This window comes from Anthonomus grandis, chromosome 6 (genome assembly GCF_022605725.1).
Source record: "Anthonomus grandis grandis chromosome 6, icAntGran1.3, whole genome shotgun sequence".
Taxonomy (NCBI): domain Eukaryota; kingdom Metazoa; phylum Arthropoda; class Insecta; order Coleoptera; family Curculionidae; genus Anthonomus; species Anthonomus grandis.
The window spans coordinates 28,153,601-28,171,358 of record NC_065551.1 but is presented as its reverse complement, the minus strand read 5'-3'; the positions used below and the strand labels follow the sequence as shown (position 1 = coordinate 28,171,358).

Genomic DNA, 17,758 nt, shown 5'->3' with positions numbered 1-17,758 from the left:
ATTTTCAATATTAGTATTTGTTGTTTGATTACGCATTTAAAAATACAACTTTTTGGCCTTCTGTATTTTTTTCGTATCTCATTTCATTTTCGACACAAAAAATAAATAACGTTTTATTGCATGCCACTGGACAAAATTGGTTTATTAATTATTGGTAAACAAATCACAGGTGCCTTGGAAAACAAAAAATCGAAAATATTTCTAGAAGCTTTTTATCGCAACAACAACTACAACAAATGTTGAAAATGTCCACCATCCATTTCTCACTCGATGAATCATTAAACGAGGTCTATTTCTCACTTTTTTGCAAGTATTTACAATTGTATTTCTTAACTCTTCTATTGTTTGTATGAAACTAGCATAAACCAGACCTTTGAGGTGTCCCCATTAATAAAAATCTATTGGATTTAGGTCAGGAGAGCAAGGTGGCCATTGAAATGGTCCACCTTCAAAACGGTATTTATTTTGTCTAAAACGAAGTGAGATACGAAAAAAATACAAGAGGCAAAAAAGTTGTACTTTTAAATGCTTAATCAAACAACAAATATTAAAGTTGAAAAAAAGGCAGTGGCGTAAATTTTTTGCCATTATTATTATTGACGTCACTGGACCTTACAATTTTAATCTAGTAAGGGCTAAATTAGCCTCTTAATACAACAAATGATATTGCTAAATTTCAAAAGAATCAAGTGAATATTTTGTTTAATATTAATAAAAAATTAATATTTGAAAAAAAAATTACACCCTGTATCTTAAAAACTGTACATTTTCGGACCCAGGTTTATAGAAACTTTTTCTTATATATTTTTAGAAGGAATCACCCATTGAAATATTGCCGTCTAGTTTTCGAACACCCTGTATAGTAATGGATATCGTACAAATAAGAAATTTGCAATAGTACTTGGATTCTTAACTTACTTTAGAAAAAAATACAATTATGTGGAATCGCTAAGTTGAAAATAACTACTGCTTAGTAGGGGTGAATTTTAAAGTAAAAAATTAAAATATATTGTTGGGTCCTGTTTAAAGGTCTTTTAACATAGTAGCTCGACATTTTACATTGTATTTATAGAGGGAAAGATAACCAAAATAATTTTTTAGAGCCAAACGTAGTTATATTAGGTTCGATTATTATTTATTAGTTAAAAGATGATTCAGGAATAAGAAATTTTAAAAATAGATTACAAGCAATGGGCCTTAAACAGACTGTCTCTTATGAGACTAGAATTAGAAATCGCTCTGCAACATTAATTGATTACATGTTAATAACTTAGTTGATGCTCCTAGATAACTACCTAAAATCAGTGATGGTAAAATAACTGGTACTGGTATTATATTAGTATATTCCTTAGCAAATTTTATCAAATGGCCATTAATAGCAAAATGCTCAAAAAAAAAAACAAAAGATAATACCTTTTTATAAGGATAACGGTTCAGTTCAATCATACGTCAAAGTACCTCCCTATTTATTAAGCTATAATGTTTGCATAGACATTTATAAAATCGGTACCGGTGTTATTGCAACAATATTTTTATTTCAGGTTTCTTCGACTTTAAGTCTCGAATATTATGAATTAAATCAAACTATGTCTGCACCCATAAAAATGCTCTTTATTCTTGTCCAAGAAAAATTCAGATTATTTGCTAAGTTCAGTTTCCATCCTAATGATACTTTTTGTTCAAAGGCGTGATATAGCTCAAAAAGGAAAAAAGGTGCAAAAATAACATCTCGAGGAAGCGTGACACATTAGGAAGAGTCCCGAGGGATACCTCGGGGTTACAATCCGGCCAGCGCCCGCAAAATCCCGGCAAACATTAAATCTTTTTTAAGTCGGGAAACACATTTAGGACCTCGAGGAAAGCTTTATCGTGTTACTTACCTCAGATGACGAAAAAAAAATGCTTTAAAAACTTAAAAAGCCGTTAAAATTGCAAGAGGGTCCATAGAAAGGGACAGCTTTCATTCTCAATATTAACCTAGTTCATTTTTCTTTAAAGAAATTTTGAAAATATTATATTCAATTTGAATACACTGACTTTATAGCCAAAAGCATTATCTTCCACAAGGGTCTGTCTAATGAATAAAGCATTTTAAATGATTTACTCTTAAATTAATGTGGATTCAGTGAAGAATCTTTGAGGTTTTATTTAAACTTTAAGTACTATGATATTATAAAATTGATGACTTGTTTGAGATTAATTAATATTATTTATAAAGTCTACTTCCAGGGCACTATAGTAGGAAAACTGCTTAAAACTTGTTTATAAGCTTGTAATTAATTAAATGCCGTTACGTAATTATCATACATTTTAAGGAACATTAGCATATTCTTAAAAAAACATCAATCATTTAAATTACAATCCGTTATGATTTAGATTTGAGGTAGCGAATAAGTGTGACTTAATTTTTTTACTCTTTTGGTACATCTCAATAATATTTTATTAATAATTTACTACCTGGATCATCTATAATTTTTATATATGACATAGTTAGTGAGTTAACAAGGTCCAGGGTCCCCTTAATAATTTGTGAACGCATTCCTTTATTAAAAAGGATCCTAAATGAAAATTACTAAAGTCTCTTTCAGATCTACAGTAGGAAGATAACTATGCATATACAGAATCCAGTTTATGCTCGCTCTCTAGAATATAGTTCGCTGCTATTTGCGTATTATTCTATTTTCTCGCATATCCTGTTTATTTAATTACTTTGGTCTTGTCTGCATAATTGTTTGCAGTGATTTGATTCTCTTAGGTTCTAGTTTCTTTGCTCTATAGGTAAGTTTGACTCAGTAATTTCTTTTCTTTTCTTCTAACTTCCTTATGGTTTCCTCCATCATTCACTATTTTTGTTTTAGACTTCTGTAATCTTGTTTGCATCTCTCTGCTGCTTTTGTGATCCATGTTTTCTTTTCTTGTTTACAGGTACAATATTACTAATAAACTTTTTATGAGATCTGTAATGAGTCATCTTCATTCTCATTTAGATCGTTAATAAATTGTAGATGAGCAGTTACAAAAAGATGTTTCTATTATTGGAAAAAATTCGGCCAATCTCAAATACTTTTTTGATGTTGTAGAGATGAATGCTTAATGATAAACTGCGCCTAATGTGTATGCAACTTTTGTATAAGTAACTGATTTTCCTATAAATATACGAAAGAAAAAACAAATACAATTGTAACATATATTTTTGCTGTTTTTTCAACTAATTTAAATAGCTTTTAACACCTTGGACCCTATGTCAAACACTCGATTGCTTATTTATACTCACTTTATTTTCTACTATAATGTTTGCAACATTTTATATTTTTTATGTGGAAATTGCACTAGTCTAACTGAGTCTGCATCAAAAAACTTGGTTTTTTTTTATTAAAAATAGAATCATCTGAATTTAATTAAATGTATGTAAAAACATGCAAAATAAAAATACATTTATAGAGAAGAAATAGCTTTTTTTAATAAATAATTTCTTTATCGCAACTGAACCACTGTTAATCGACAAGTAAATAGTAAGCAAATATGTGGGTTAATAATAAAAATTTTATCGTTTACTTTTAAAACATCATTTCAAAACTCATACAATTTGGCGCCCAACGATGTCAAAAATTCTTCAGTTTATAGAGTTACAAGCAATTAGGGCATTAAAAGTTGTAAAGAAAGTGTTGTAAAGAATCACCCAAGTCTATTAATTACAATTTTACACCATAGCTATTTGACATAAAAAAGTTTAAGGTCGATAAAATATCCATTATTCCCACACATTTATGTTTAATAATTGCTTGCACGTCAACCGATTTTATTTTCAGTGGTACAGTTTAATAAACAATTTTATGCTGCTTACAATTCTGTCATACAATAGAGGTTGCCATTTGACATATCAACGACCTAAGTTTATTGTCAACTATATTGTTCGAATAAATAAAGTGAAAGTTCATAAACATATAGAAAGTACTTTAAACTGGTATGGCTAATATTAATTATTTTTTCATAACTTTTTTCTCGTCTACACCCCTGTATATTTATATTATCGTAACCATAACCATTATCTCTAATTAAATGCTTAAAGCCTATATATAACTTAATGCCTTTATACCGGTTATACTAATAAACTCCAAACTAAAAACAATGTTCACCCATGACTTGCATAGCGGAAGCTCTAATTTAATCATTTTATTGTATTAATTTAAAACTAACTTTAGGGAGTCCTAATGTATTATAAACATACGTAGTATCAATTATTATTACAGCACACCGACTCTTTACGTCGAAATATTATGTAACTATACAGGAATAAACTCAGTTGGCATTATTACTATTTTATGTTTGAAAATAATTAATTTTTTGTGCGTAGATAAATAAACATTTGTGATTATAGAAAATTACAACTAGCTTTTAATTAGAAAACTCACTTTTTTTTAATTAAGTAAACCCTCATTTATTTTAACTGTGCCAAACAGTTTCCAAATGTATCCTTTTTTTTTTCAACACTTTAAGTTAAAAAAAGTGTTAAAACAAGGCTAGGTTTGGCCCATGAAATCCGAAAACTACAGCACACAATGCAACGTATATTCAAGAAATTTACATTTTGGTTCACAAACGTTTCGACCTTTATAGTCGCCCATTTTTGACTCTGTATTTTGCCATGCCACGCCGAAAATTGGGTTAAAACAAAAAGGCTTAGTGAAAAAAAAACCGTGTCCCGGTAAAAATTCAAATTAAAATGGCGCGTTCAAAATTTCGGGTTATAAATTGCAATTGTTCGCTTCAAGGGTTGAGCATAGCGAACGGGATTTTTTTTTTAATACTATTTTAATTTTTTTTATGTTTTTTTTTATACATTCTTTTTACATGGATCTAAATTAAAAACAATTTTTTTTGTTATGCTATATTAATTTTAAATTAAAATAAATTTGTTAAAATGGTAGTGCCACAGGCATAGTTTTAGGTTCTATACTGTTCAATCTCTATACCAACTATTTCATAATGTAGGATGAAAGGTGTCCTGTTCCTATCATATTATTTTCAAATTTTCTAGACCCATATGGACACTGATAAAAAATACCTTAACAAGGCTTTAATACAACAAAAAAGACTTCATAATCAATTATAAGCAGAACTTTAAAATTTTATAAACTTAGTTTTAATAATTTTAATTAAATTCTTTGCCTATATCAGTTGTTTTAATTTAAAATTAATTATTTTTAAAAGTAATTTAAACGCGTATTTTCATGTTTTAATAAAACTTGTTTCTCTCGTTATATTTTTTAAAAAATTGCCTTGCTCGAAAACATCAATTTTTTAAGGCGAAGTTATTAAAGCAGCACAGCAGGTATCAAAAATGCCTTTTTTATTAAAGAAGCTTATAATTAAAAAAAGTTTAATTTAGTATTACGGCAAATAAAATTATTTTTTTTTAATTAAGGTAAAAAACTTCATTTGAGATAAATGCGACACTCTTTGTAGGTCAATAATTTGTTACAATTTCTTCTTTCAGCTCGTCATTATCTTTTTCTTCTTCTTCCTATTATAAGAAAATTATTTGGAAAATAATAAGAAACTAATTGACTAGTGTTATTTTTTCTAGATGTTTTTTAAAATTACGTACTTTGTAAATTTGTAATGAAACTACTTAAGTTAAAACTTAAATAATTACTTACATTCCCTTATGATAAAAATTATAGAAAGAGAATAAACAGGTCAAACACAACACTATCATTAAATCGATATTGTTGACGTCACCTTTTCTCATCGGAACAATGTTTGAGGGTTGAATCGAAGCCTGTCAAAATACCACATGTAACATAACACATAGCGTTGTTAATTTCCTTTGCATATAAATGAAAATAATCTTGTTATCAAAACTGGTAAAGTTTATATTGAAGTCATTGCAAAAAAAAACCTTTTACTTAATATATCTAGTACTTTTAGTAGTAATGTCCGTCCTCATTGCCCTAGTATACAAGACTATTTATTTTACAAATAAAAAATGTATAATTAAAATTTCTTGACCTTACAAGTTCTGTATTTTTTTTTGACAAACGCGTAGACCACTCTTTGATTATGCATGAAAATAGTAATTAATTGCAAAATTACAAAGGTTTCAAATGTTCTAACATTTTAAGAAAATTACTTATTTTTGACAACTTACTCAACTTTTTTGATTATATAATTTTTTTTTAAGAATTAACTAATTAGAAAAACTTTTGCATATCGATTTTTTTTAGCAAATCTTGTCCTTGCATATCTTCTTATTTATAAGATCTTTTTATGGTTTTACTGTTGGGGGTGAACATTTTTATTTTTATTTTTTTTGAACACAACAATTTTTAAATCGTACTTTTATGCTCAATATGCAAAAAATATTTTGTTCAAAGAATTTAAAAAAACATTATCTAGCTATTAAGCAGTAAAAAATGTTTTTATAAAATTAAACGCGTTTTATAATTTTGTATTTGGAATTAAAGGATCCTACAGTATCAATAGAGTCTTAACAGAAAATCATAAGTTCCTTTCCTAAACTGTTTTTATTTAAATAAAATATTATTATTTTACAGGTGACTTAGTTTTTTATATAATCCTTTTCCTTTTTAATTTTTTATGTAATTCCGATGGCTTTACTTCTGTCTATTTTTAAATCGTTCTGATTTTTGCATAAAATTTTTATTTTTGTTAATTTGACATCGTTAGAATTTTTATTGGCATTATAAAAGTGGTCAAAAGGAAGTGCTCAAAATTAGTTTTTAGTTGGAAATGTTGCCACAAGTGGGCGTAATTAAAACGTCGATAATTCAATTCCAATTTTCTTTGGCAAATGTCAGCTTAAGGTACTTTTTTTTAAAGATAATTAATAATTAAAAGAAACTTAAATTTTGTATTATTTTGAAAGTGTAACTGTTTAAATAGTAATTTTTAAAAGAATTATCCAAATTTGTTCAATTTGGGCTTGTTTCAAATTAAAATGTAGGTACTTTTAAATATTTTATTTATTGATACTCGAATGTTCTTAGGAAAATTGTTCTGTTAAATTAAAAATTGCTACTTTGTTTTTTTTTTGCAAAAATTTAAATGACATAGTATACTTTGATATTAGAATCAAAAGATAAATTAAATTTAGTAAAAAAGAACCTAAAAACAGTCGTCGGCAATTTTTTTTTACTCTTAGAGCTAATACTGAAATAAAAGATTTTTACACATTTTTTGCATTGTTCTAATTCAAATTAATTATTTTAGTTCGTTTTTATTGTTGTATTTTTAGAATGTATTTTTATTGATATATGACTCTTAAATTAGTTTTGCTTTCATTCTTAAATCTCTTAAGTTAATGTAAGTCATTAAGAACCCTCACTTAACGAGTGTCGATATAATTAAATTTAAAAACACTTTTGGCTGTTGAGTGCTTTTAAGTTCTTACCAAGATTTTTGCTTAACAAGTTGTAGTTTCTTTTAGGTGATATTAGTTAACATTTTCTAAGTAATATACAAGGTTTGTTAAATCAAAAAACTCAGTTTTGATATATTTAAAAAACACGTATTAATATTATTCTCTTTTAAGTAATTCTTCCAGTGCAAGGGATTAGATCTGGTGAATATGGGATGTTTGAGTAAGATTCATTTTGTCATTGATTCAACATTTTTATTTATTGTAGATGTGCTAGAACATCCAAGGCGATTATTAAGAAAGTCAAAAAGAAACCAATGCTTTTTGACTTTCTTCAGATTTTTGCCATAATATAAGAGTAAGTATTTTAAAATACTTAAAGGAGTAATAGATATTTTATAAATTAGTATAAACAATATATAGTTATTGCTAAATATCTAGGGCTTCTTTTCTTCCAATATTTTAGCGGTATTTAGTGTGCATAATTTGTCTATAGATACATCATAGAATTAGGTAATTAGGGAAGAAAGTATAGTGATAAGCCAACGATGGATTATTGGAGTGACGTAAATAAATCAACTAAAAAGTTTTCCACATTCGTTATTAGTTTTCTCGTTCCCTAAATACGTAGAGCTGGTACTTCAAATATCCAATACTATATAGTTTCAATATTAAAAATTAAATATTGTTTTTTCATCTTGCTTGGGATATTCGGTCCATTGAAGATATATATGTTGGGCGCCAAAATTCCATTCACTCTTGTCAAATTGAAATTCCTTCCAGGAAAGGAATATACTTATCACATATTCATTATTCCAGGATTTGGTATAAAAAGTAAAGTTCAAAAATATGTTCAAATGTATAGCAGGCTTAAGTATGTAAAAAATGACTCCACGGAAGTAAGGATATTAAATGAAGGTGGGAAAAAGGGGGTTTATCGTCTATAGTTTTGATACTGAAAATTGCATCTCATTCACTCTCATGTCATACTGCTTGGGATATTTGAAGAATATGGTCCATTCGAGATACTCACGTGTTGGGCGCCAAAGTTTCACTCAATTTTGTCAAATTAATTTTTTTGCTAAGAAAGGAATATATTCATTATTCCAGGAATGCTAAGGCAAAAATATTGTACCCAGGGTATTTCAGCAACTTTTCTACAGGAATAAAAATACAGTTTATAAGACATTTTTGTCAAAAAAAGTATTTTTTAGACGGTTACAACCAATGATGGGTAAGCATTCTTCAACTGCCTGGAAGAAATTGTACCCAGAGACTTGAAACCACTTTAATATTTTCCAGGCAGTTAAAGTTGATTTTCTTAGTACAAGAGACTCAACTATTGTTATTGGCTTGAGAAATGTTTATTCACAATCTTCAGCTTCTCTTTTAAACTTTATTAATCGATATAGCTGGTTTTTCTAGTTGTGTCAATGCTTATTTGCATAACATGCATCACTGGTTCCGGGAAAACTCTCCCATGAGAAAAAATGATGAACTTTTAAATGGTAAATCACATTTTAACCTTTTACAAAGGACCTTGCCAATACTGTCAGAAAATGTTTCAATTGACATAAATATAAATATGTCTTATCAACATAATGGTTATCCAGCACTTCATTTATTGACCTTTTAATTACGCTCACTAGTGACCAAATTTTAAACTGAAAATAATTTCCAGCATGTCAAATTTAAAAAAAAATTACAATGATATTAGATTGACAGTTCCCGAGTTATAGCCGCGCTGGCCGAACCACCATGTATAAATATAAAAAAAAATAAAAATTAGTTTGACAAAAGCATGTTCAGAGAAAATGGGTTTTAAGAATATTCTAATTTTAAAAAATAAATATGAAGAAATAAATGCATTGCATTTCCCTGCAGCTCCCCGCTACACCAACATATACAAAGTCAATTTCGTTTGCTACGTACACAGGAAATATTACGGCTTTTCTACTTCGAGATATTTGTAGTTATATTTCAACAACGTAGCTTCCCAAAGTATACCATAACCGTTTGCTGTTTTGTTTTTTCGTTCTTTAACTTTTATTTGTTATTCTGATAAATTTAACCATTTTATATAAAGAATATATTGAATTATGTACTCAGAAAAGGAATATTATTATTAATACTTGACAAATCGGTGATATATAATATAACCTACCTTTCTTTTATTTTCTGAATAGACGTAGTCATAAACAAAACTAACTCCAAGCACTGTGACTCCCGTCTCCTTACTCAACATGGCGCACACCGCTAAAACCAAAGACACTCCCATAAAGTACCACATTTTCAAACGTGACACTAAACAGCACCATTTTGATTTTGTATTCGTTCTAGAGTACTCAAGTTCACACGTTCGGGACGTAACTTTTTCGTAGCCTTTACGTTTAGGCCAGTTACAGCTGGTTACGGTTTTTTGTAACGTTGTGGCGATCGTCTCGTACTTCTTGTGGCACCGTGATGTTGACGATGTTGGTTGACATGATTTTGTGCAACAGTCTGAGTCTCTGTATGTTACGTGTGACGCGTACGCCAGAAGAGAAAGGAAAAAGAGGTTGCAAGCTAAAAGGTCGGCTCTACCTAGAAGAGAATTTGTTCTGTATTAGTCAAGCTGTAACGTAAAGCTTTATAGGTTGAAGTATGTGAAGTTCTAGTCTAATAACTCATAAAGGCAAACTTTGATGCAAATTATTGTTACTGAAAGTAAATGAGCTTCAAAAACTTTAGTAATCTTTAAATAAGAAATATCAACTGAGAGGAATTTATTTATAACTATTAAAAAGGAATAACGAAGTAAAGATTAATGTAGAGCAATAAGTGAATTTGTTCTTCAAAGGTGTCTTTTGTAACTAAATTAATGGATGTCATAGAATATTTAGTAAAAGGTAAGCAAAATTATGTAAAATTTTATTCGAGATAAATTTTGCTTTTTGGTCTCTTTGAGAGCGTTATAGAATTTAAAAACAAAAAATGTTTTTGGATAATATTTTGAAGACAAATTTTAACTAGAACTAGAAAAAATATATTAAAGAAGAGTATTTGTCAGATCCTTATATACCCTTTTATTTTTTGTACTTCCTAAGTTGTGGTTAATGAGATTGGTGTTTCTGTGGAAAAGTGCAAAGTGCAAATTTCAGTTTACTTGCATGTGCTTTATAATAGTCAAGTTATCAAATAATAACAATGTATAGATTAAAACACAAACAAATCCTCATCTTTTAGTATAACTGCGTATCAAAAAGAAGAATATTTGGTTATAAAATCCAATGAAGTAATCTTATTTCCTATTAATGATCAAAATATAAAAGAAACTGATCCAAAGTTAAAAGTAGCACCACAAATTACTTTAGTCCAGATAAGAAAGTCCAGCAAAAACACTGATAGTTTTTTTTGAATTTGAAAGTTTGATCTTCAATTAACCCTATGGACGATGGTAAGTATCATTTTTATTAAATTGGAATAGACCCAATCTACACTAACGTAATTTGTTTGCCAGTATAAAACTATTTAATTAACTATCAATCTAAACTAAGAATTGATTAAAATAGTAACTATGAATAAATTGAGACATTAGTACACAGTCTATGCAAACGTAGACGAAATAACGATTATTCTGATACTTAACGTGAGATGGCGTACTAAAATATACGATGCTCTGGTACGGTATACATAATATGTTAAAGGTCATAATTGGAATTTAGTGGCTTTTTGGTACCACAGAATACCGACCGCATATTAAAGTAATCTAAAAGGGATTATCGTGTCGTTACTGGTTCGAACTTTAAATTGGGGTTCTGCTCTACTGGCCAATGGGTCTCTTGCCACAAGTTTAAATTAGAAATTCTAATTAGGATATAGGCTTTTATAGTCTAAGTTGAACACTTATCCAACTTGTCCATCCATCCCAATCCAAGAAAAACATAATTTAATTGCCATCTTCTTCTAATTTTCGGATTAAGATAAATATATATAAATGAGAATTTGATTTTTCCATTTCCTATATTATCATTTTATTTTCTAAATAGTGTTTGGGTCGCCTGGAAATAGTGTTTTTCTTCCATAGCATATTTAATTATACATAAAAAACATCATTTAATTTGAAACCTTCTTAAAATGTTCATATTGATATAAAGATATATAAATGAGAATTCGATTTCTTCACCTATTTTCTATAGCATCGTTTCATTTTCTAACTAGTATTTGGATCGCTTGGCAATAGTGTCTTTCTTCCGTTATGTTTTTAATTATACCTAAAAAATATAATTTTCTTCCTATCTTCTTCTAATTTTCAGAATGATGATAAAGATATATTAATAAGAATTTGATATTTCTACCTATTTTCTATATCATCGTTATATTTTCTAACTAGTATTTGGATTGCTTGGAAATAGTGTTTTTCTCCGGTAATTTATCTAATTATAACTGAAAATGTCTATTCCAAATCTTGTTTTTGGAATGGACTTAAGGAGTAGTAAAGAAGAAGTACATCTAACTCTAAAGAATAACTATATGATTTAAGGAAAGATAATTTTGATCAGAGCGGATAAATAGTGATCATATTATGGAGATTACATACCGAAAACCGCCGTTAATAAAACTTTAAATATAGCAGAAAAAGAGCATTTACAAGAATTATTGGCTGAAGAATCATTTGACAACATAAAAGAAACCCAACATTAGTCCATCATAAGATTAAATTATTACATCCTAAACCGATAAAACAGCATTATCGACCACAGAATCCGAAGATGCAAGTGATATTAGTCGAAAAAATTAAGTATCTGATTTTAAAAATTAATCAGGTGCTTAATTTCCTCTTCCACTCGCATCTTCTATAAAAATGAACTTTTATATTTAGGTTGGAGTAATTTGTGAAAGGCAAATATTCATAGGAGATAACAGTCCTATAAAAGCAGCAAATGAAGATATATTTCCTATATTCTAGACATTAAAAAGCAACTATATATGGATAAAGATCAGGAGATTGCGGCAAAAGGAGACTATTGAAAAAAATTTATTTAGAATAATAAAATCTGTAAGAACAAATTACTTTTTTTGACATACTTTTTATAAAAAAAATTAGTAATCATATTTTACCAGAATGACTTAATTTTGATAATATTTATATATAATAGTGATTACATAGATAAAGGCATAATTATGTAGTATATGACTATGGTCGATGTGTCACTGTTGTGAAGTAGAAAACAATGACTTTTAAAACAAATATAATAAACGATTTGTATATTATTTTAATTAAGCAAAGATCTTTACAAAGCTCTTTTATTTACGATGGGCAATATCCATCAGAATTAACAGAAAAAGCTTCATGTACTTTAACTACAATAATAAAGTTGCTGTGTAAGCAAATAAATTGAAATACGGCCGGATGAAATATTTGCGTATTACGCCCTTTAATAAATCTAGGGCCTTTGGAAAATTTCTATCTATGCATAATATTACTTTTGCTTCAATTATTAAAAATAGCGTTATATCAAATCGTAATAGAAACCTTATCCTAACAGAGAATCGTTAAAGCTATACAGTGTTTCTCAATTCAATTCTAATCATTGGTATTTCGGACAGTAGTTGACAAAAAGTTGTTCCTTCATTATGAGGGAATGATAAAAGTGTTAATAAGAAGCTTGAAGTACAAGTACAAATCTCTTCATTTGCTGATGATATGGATATACTCTATGACGGAAATTCTTAAAGAGATGTTAAGACACAAGCGGAGCGTGGACATGGCTAATATTAAGGATTGGTTTGATGAAATGTGTCTAACTATAAATTTTAAGAACGAAATATTTAGTTGTTCTAAAAACAAAGCCGGATTTTCAGTCTTGCATACAAATCAACGTCAAGTGACTGTAGAAGAAGCACAAAGCATTTAATATCTAGGAGTGTATATTGATAATTCATTAAAGTGGGACATATTTAACGAGAATGTCGTCAAAAAAATTAAGAGTTGTAATATTTAAATTTAAATAAGTTAAATAAATATTAGACTCTTACCAGATTAAAGTACTATATTACTCATTAGTATATTTCTATATTCAATATGGAATTTTAAATTGGGGGTGAGGCGAATGAACAGAAGCTGAAAATAATGTAAACCATTTTTTTTTTAATAAATTTTTAATAAGGAAAGACAATACTCCAGTGATTTACTATATGAGGAGAATCATTTGGTGGATATTTATGAAATATTTTGCTTTAGGATGATAACAAGGCCTTACAAAAATAAAACCGAACTATAAAACATTGCACACAATCACAATAAAAAACATTAGAAGAACAACACAATCAAAACTGATAGGGCATTTAAAAAAATTGGACAAAGATCTGTAGAGTTTTTAGAACCCTACGTATACCGCTTTGTACCAAAGTCTTTACGGAATATTTTATATATTGCATAATTTAAAAGTTTAATAGACAGGAAGAATAGTTTGCAAAAAATATATACATTTTTTTAATTTAGACTCATTTACTAAAAATAAAGACATTTCGATGACAATTTGAAGGAGAAAAGGGAAAATTCATCATAAAGTATCATTTATTTCATTAAAAACTTTTAAAGTGGGTTTCTTGGAACCACAACAGTTACAAAAATGAGATATAGATGCACTGGATAAAAAGAGTAAGAGAGAACTTAATCGAAATTGTACCATAAAACGTATGTCCATTATAAATACTACTAATTATTAATACGCATTAAACCCACGTACAAATCTATGATTTCAGTGGGTTTTACTGTTTTATTTATTTCTGCACATTTAGCATTAGGAAATTGTATGCATGTTTAACAAGAGTTTAAATAAATGTTGAACTTGAATTTACAATTATACCTTAAAGGAGAAAATATTACTAAAGAAACATGTCCAAATTTTTCTAAATTTAACCTATCTCGGATAATTTCTAATATCCCGATAATAAGGATCAAATTGGAGCCAGTATGGCTATAAAAGAACATAGCAACTACTTTTCATAATAGTGTCACCTCCCTTACAATATACTTTCAACAAATTTCTATTTTATTCTCAAATTATTTTCATTGTTGTTTATTCGACAAGTGGAAATGCAAATGCTGAAGCTTTATTAAAAATGTATTAAAAAAAAGCAAAACTGGGAATGTTACTAAGCTTTCTGACCTCGTAGCTATGATGACGCTAATTAAAAGATCGAAATTACGAGTTTCTTCAAAAAACTTAAAAGTAAACTTATATAACTTACCAACAATACTTGCCACAGCCTCCGTATGTATCGGATGCGTAGCAAACAAAATCCCAGACAGTACAGATCCTACGTTTCTCCTATTTCGGGGAAAAATCAATCGTGCTACTTTAATCAGCAAATAAGTTGCCGAACAGTGCAGCCCCACGTTCACAAAATGGTATCCCCAACTGTTAAACTTCGCGACTAAGTAATTTAGCCGAAAAGTAAGTACAGTTAGAGGTCTGTAGGAACCGTGCGAGCCACTGTCGGTGAGCGACGTACCCCAAAAGTCATTCTGTAGTAGCTGTATCCATGGAGTTTTAGGTAACAGGTCTGGGTTGGTAAGAATTGCTCGCCTAAAAAGAGATGAAGGTAAGTATTTGAAATTTTAGATAATCATTGTAAGAAAAATTTCGACCAAATTGCGGTTTTTTAACTTTTCTGTGATTTTTAAAAATGTATTTTCTTCTATTCTATGAATTCAAGAAACAGTCTCCTTTAATTACGACATTTCTAGCCCAATATCAATGCCGCCATCTTATAACTTCTTAAGGTAATGATATTTTGGGCTATAATTTTTAGTCTATTGAAGTCGTCAGTACTTATTGTTTAATACGAGAGTTACTATTTATTAATTTAGCCTAATAATAAAAGAACAATAGTTTATTATTGGAAATGACCAAACTATTTGCTTAATCCACTTAAAGTATTTTAAATAATGTATTAAAATATTTTGAATAATTAAATATGGTTTTTAAATGGAATAAAGGTTCTTTAGGCACCAAAAGACTTTGACTGAAGATTGTGCTTATAATAAGTAAAAATCAGGACCGTACGGTATTATTACTGATAACCTTTTTATTTAATGTTTGAGCTAGTCAAATACGTAATTAATTTAACCCATGTGTACCAACGCTTCTCGTTTCGTATCTCTCCAAACACTTTTAGTAAACAAATGCTTATGTATCATTGAGAATTTACCATTTTACGTTGCTCTAAGGTTATATATACGTAGCCATATGTAAAAATAAGGCAATCATTTGCTTCGATGTATCCCATCCACGAATCCCTTTTGTGGGATTTGGCCCGTCTTGAAAGACCCTTACAGTGGATTGCTGTTTGAATTCGGGATCATGCACGTTTCGTTGGTGCTTTATCGCTAAAAGTAAATGTGAGTGGATCGATACACTCTTTTCTTAATATATCGAAGTCATAAAACTCATTACACGAAAGTGTTCACGAGTCAACTCCATTTAGTTTGTGATGTGAACATTTAGAGTCACTGTAAGCAACGTGAGTAACGTTATTTAATAAATAACAAAATGTCTGTAAGAGCCTAGCTTTTAAGCAAATTTAAGGAATTTAAACGTTTTTTGAAAAAATATTCTATTGCCTTACTCCTTGCAGGTGCAGCTTATTTTTTCTGTTTATCTCATTATTAGTTTAATATTTTATTAAACTGCAAGAAGCAATTTTTTTAATGCTTATCCTGAATAAGGTTAATAATTACTCAAAAATCAAAGAAATGTTACTACAATCACTAAGAGTTATGCATAGTGAGTAGCTAATTTGTGAAGAAAATTTATTCAAATGGCATTTTTTTTTTTAATGTGTAATCGTTATTTATTCTAAAATATACGGTTTTACATACACATTAAATTTAACATCAAACTTAAGAACTCTTAATAAAAAATGAATCTACTAAATTTAAAAACAAAACCAAATATTGGGTATTATAGCTTTTATTATGTTTGTTACAATAATTATCAATATTTAGAGAAACATGATAAGCCAGGAATTAAACATAATACAAATTATATTAAAAAATCTACTTGCTAACAATAAAGTACTATTGGTAATATTTGAAAACTGTCTTTAACTAAATTAACAATATGAAGAAGTTGATAGTTGGATTGATAGTTGATTTATGTTATCAACGTATATACTATATGATACTTGAATTATGTGTTGAAATTAATGCTAAATATAACATTGAAGAAAAAACTATTGTGTCTTTAATACTTAATTTTTAGAAGAATTCATTTGATATTAATATTTAGCTGCTTATGCTAAAAAGATGAAGAAGGAGGAACATATAGTTATCATTAAATGTAAGAAAAACTTTTATTTTTGTTAATTATTCTATTAAAACCCAAAAAAAAATGGAAATCCAATAAAGATTAACGCATTCATTTTAACGTTTATACCAAAATTTAAAAATTAATGGCTTAAAAAAACCTTAAAATTTCATTTATTTAATGGGGTTCTTGCTGTTTATTATTTGTATTCATCGAACAGTTTTCCACGCTTGTATTTATTTAGTTCGTGTTGGCGTCGCATTTTTGCAACATTCGACATGTTTTATTAGCAATCAATGAGTGAAACAGCGGGGGTATTTTTGTTTTGTTGTTCCGCTATATACACGTTTGTATAAAAAAAAGTTATTTTTCAATAATAAATATTATTTTTATTCGTTTTTAAATAAATAGAACTCTGGAATTTTTTGTATACATAAACTTTGTATTATAACAAAAAAAACACAAAATTCTATTAAAAACTGAATATTTCTGGTTTGTTAACTATATTTAAATTTTTTCATGTTTTAGGTAAATTAAGCTTAGGGGCCAAATGCTCAAAATACCTTTATAAGCATAACCGCTAAAGCAACATTCTTGAAATTTTCTAACGAAAATTTTATCCAGAGCAAACAAAGTTAATTTAAATATCTACCCCGGAAATATTCTGGAGAAAATAGCTACAAAGGCACAAACCCTTTTGAAGTGTGACAAATATGTATGTTTGTATTTTGCTGGATATTAGAGAAGCAAATGTTTATTCGTTTTAATGATACTTTGCCCCACTTTCACATATTTTCCACATGACAAGATTAACATGCTACCTTGCATTATATAACTTTGTATAATTTTACTTTATAAGCTCATGAATACATGTTGACATGTCACCTGCTTTTATTTCAGTAAGCAATATATAGTGGAGTTATCTTTTAAACGATAATTTTTATTTAACAAACCAAGTAATTCACCTCAAGGTTTATAATAAAATATGACATTTGATGTAAAGTTTTAGATGCCCCGAAAAGTAACATAAAACCCAATTCGCTTCGAGGTGATTATTATCTTTGAAAACTTTGCCCCTAAA

The 17,758-nt window shown here is 28.4% G+C and overlaps 1 protein-coding gene across 1 annotated transcript in view; it reads right to left on the bottom strand.

Annotated features, from left to right (window-relative positions):
- Window positions 1-17,758, bottom strand: part of LOC126737615 (protein O-mannosyl-transferase TMTC2-like) — a 251,233-nt gene that overhangs the window by 209,667 nt on the left and 23,808 nt on the right. The window contains exons 2-3 of the mRNA XM_050442592.1: window positions 14,618-14,955; window positions 9,546-9,964 (exon numbers count right to left, since the gene is read on the bottom strand). Of these exons, the coding sequence (XP_050298549.1) occupies window positions 9,546-9,964; window positions 14,618-14,955 (757 nt within the window). The remainder of the gene's footprint in view (window positions 1-9,545; window positions 9,965-14,617; window positions 14,956-17,758) is intronic.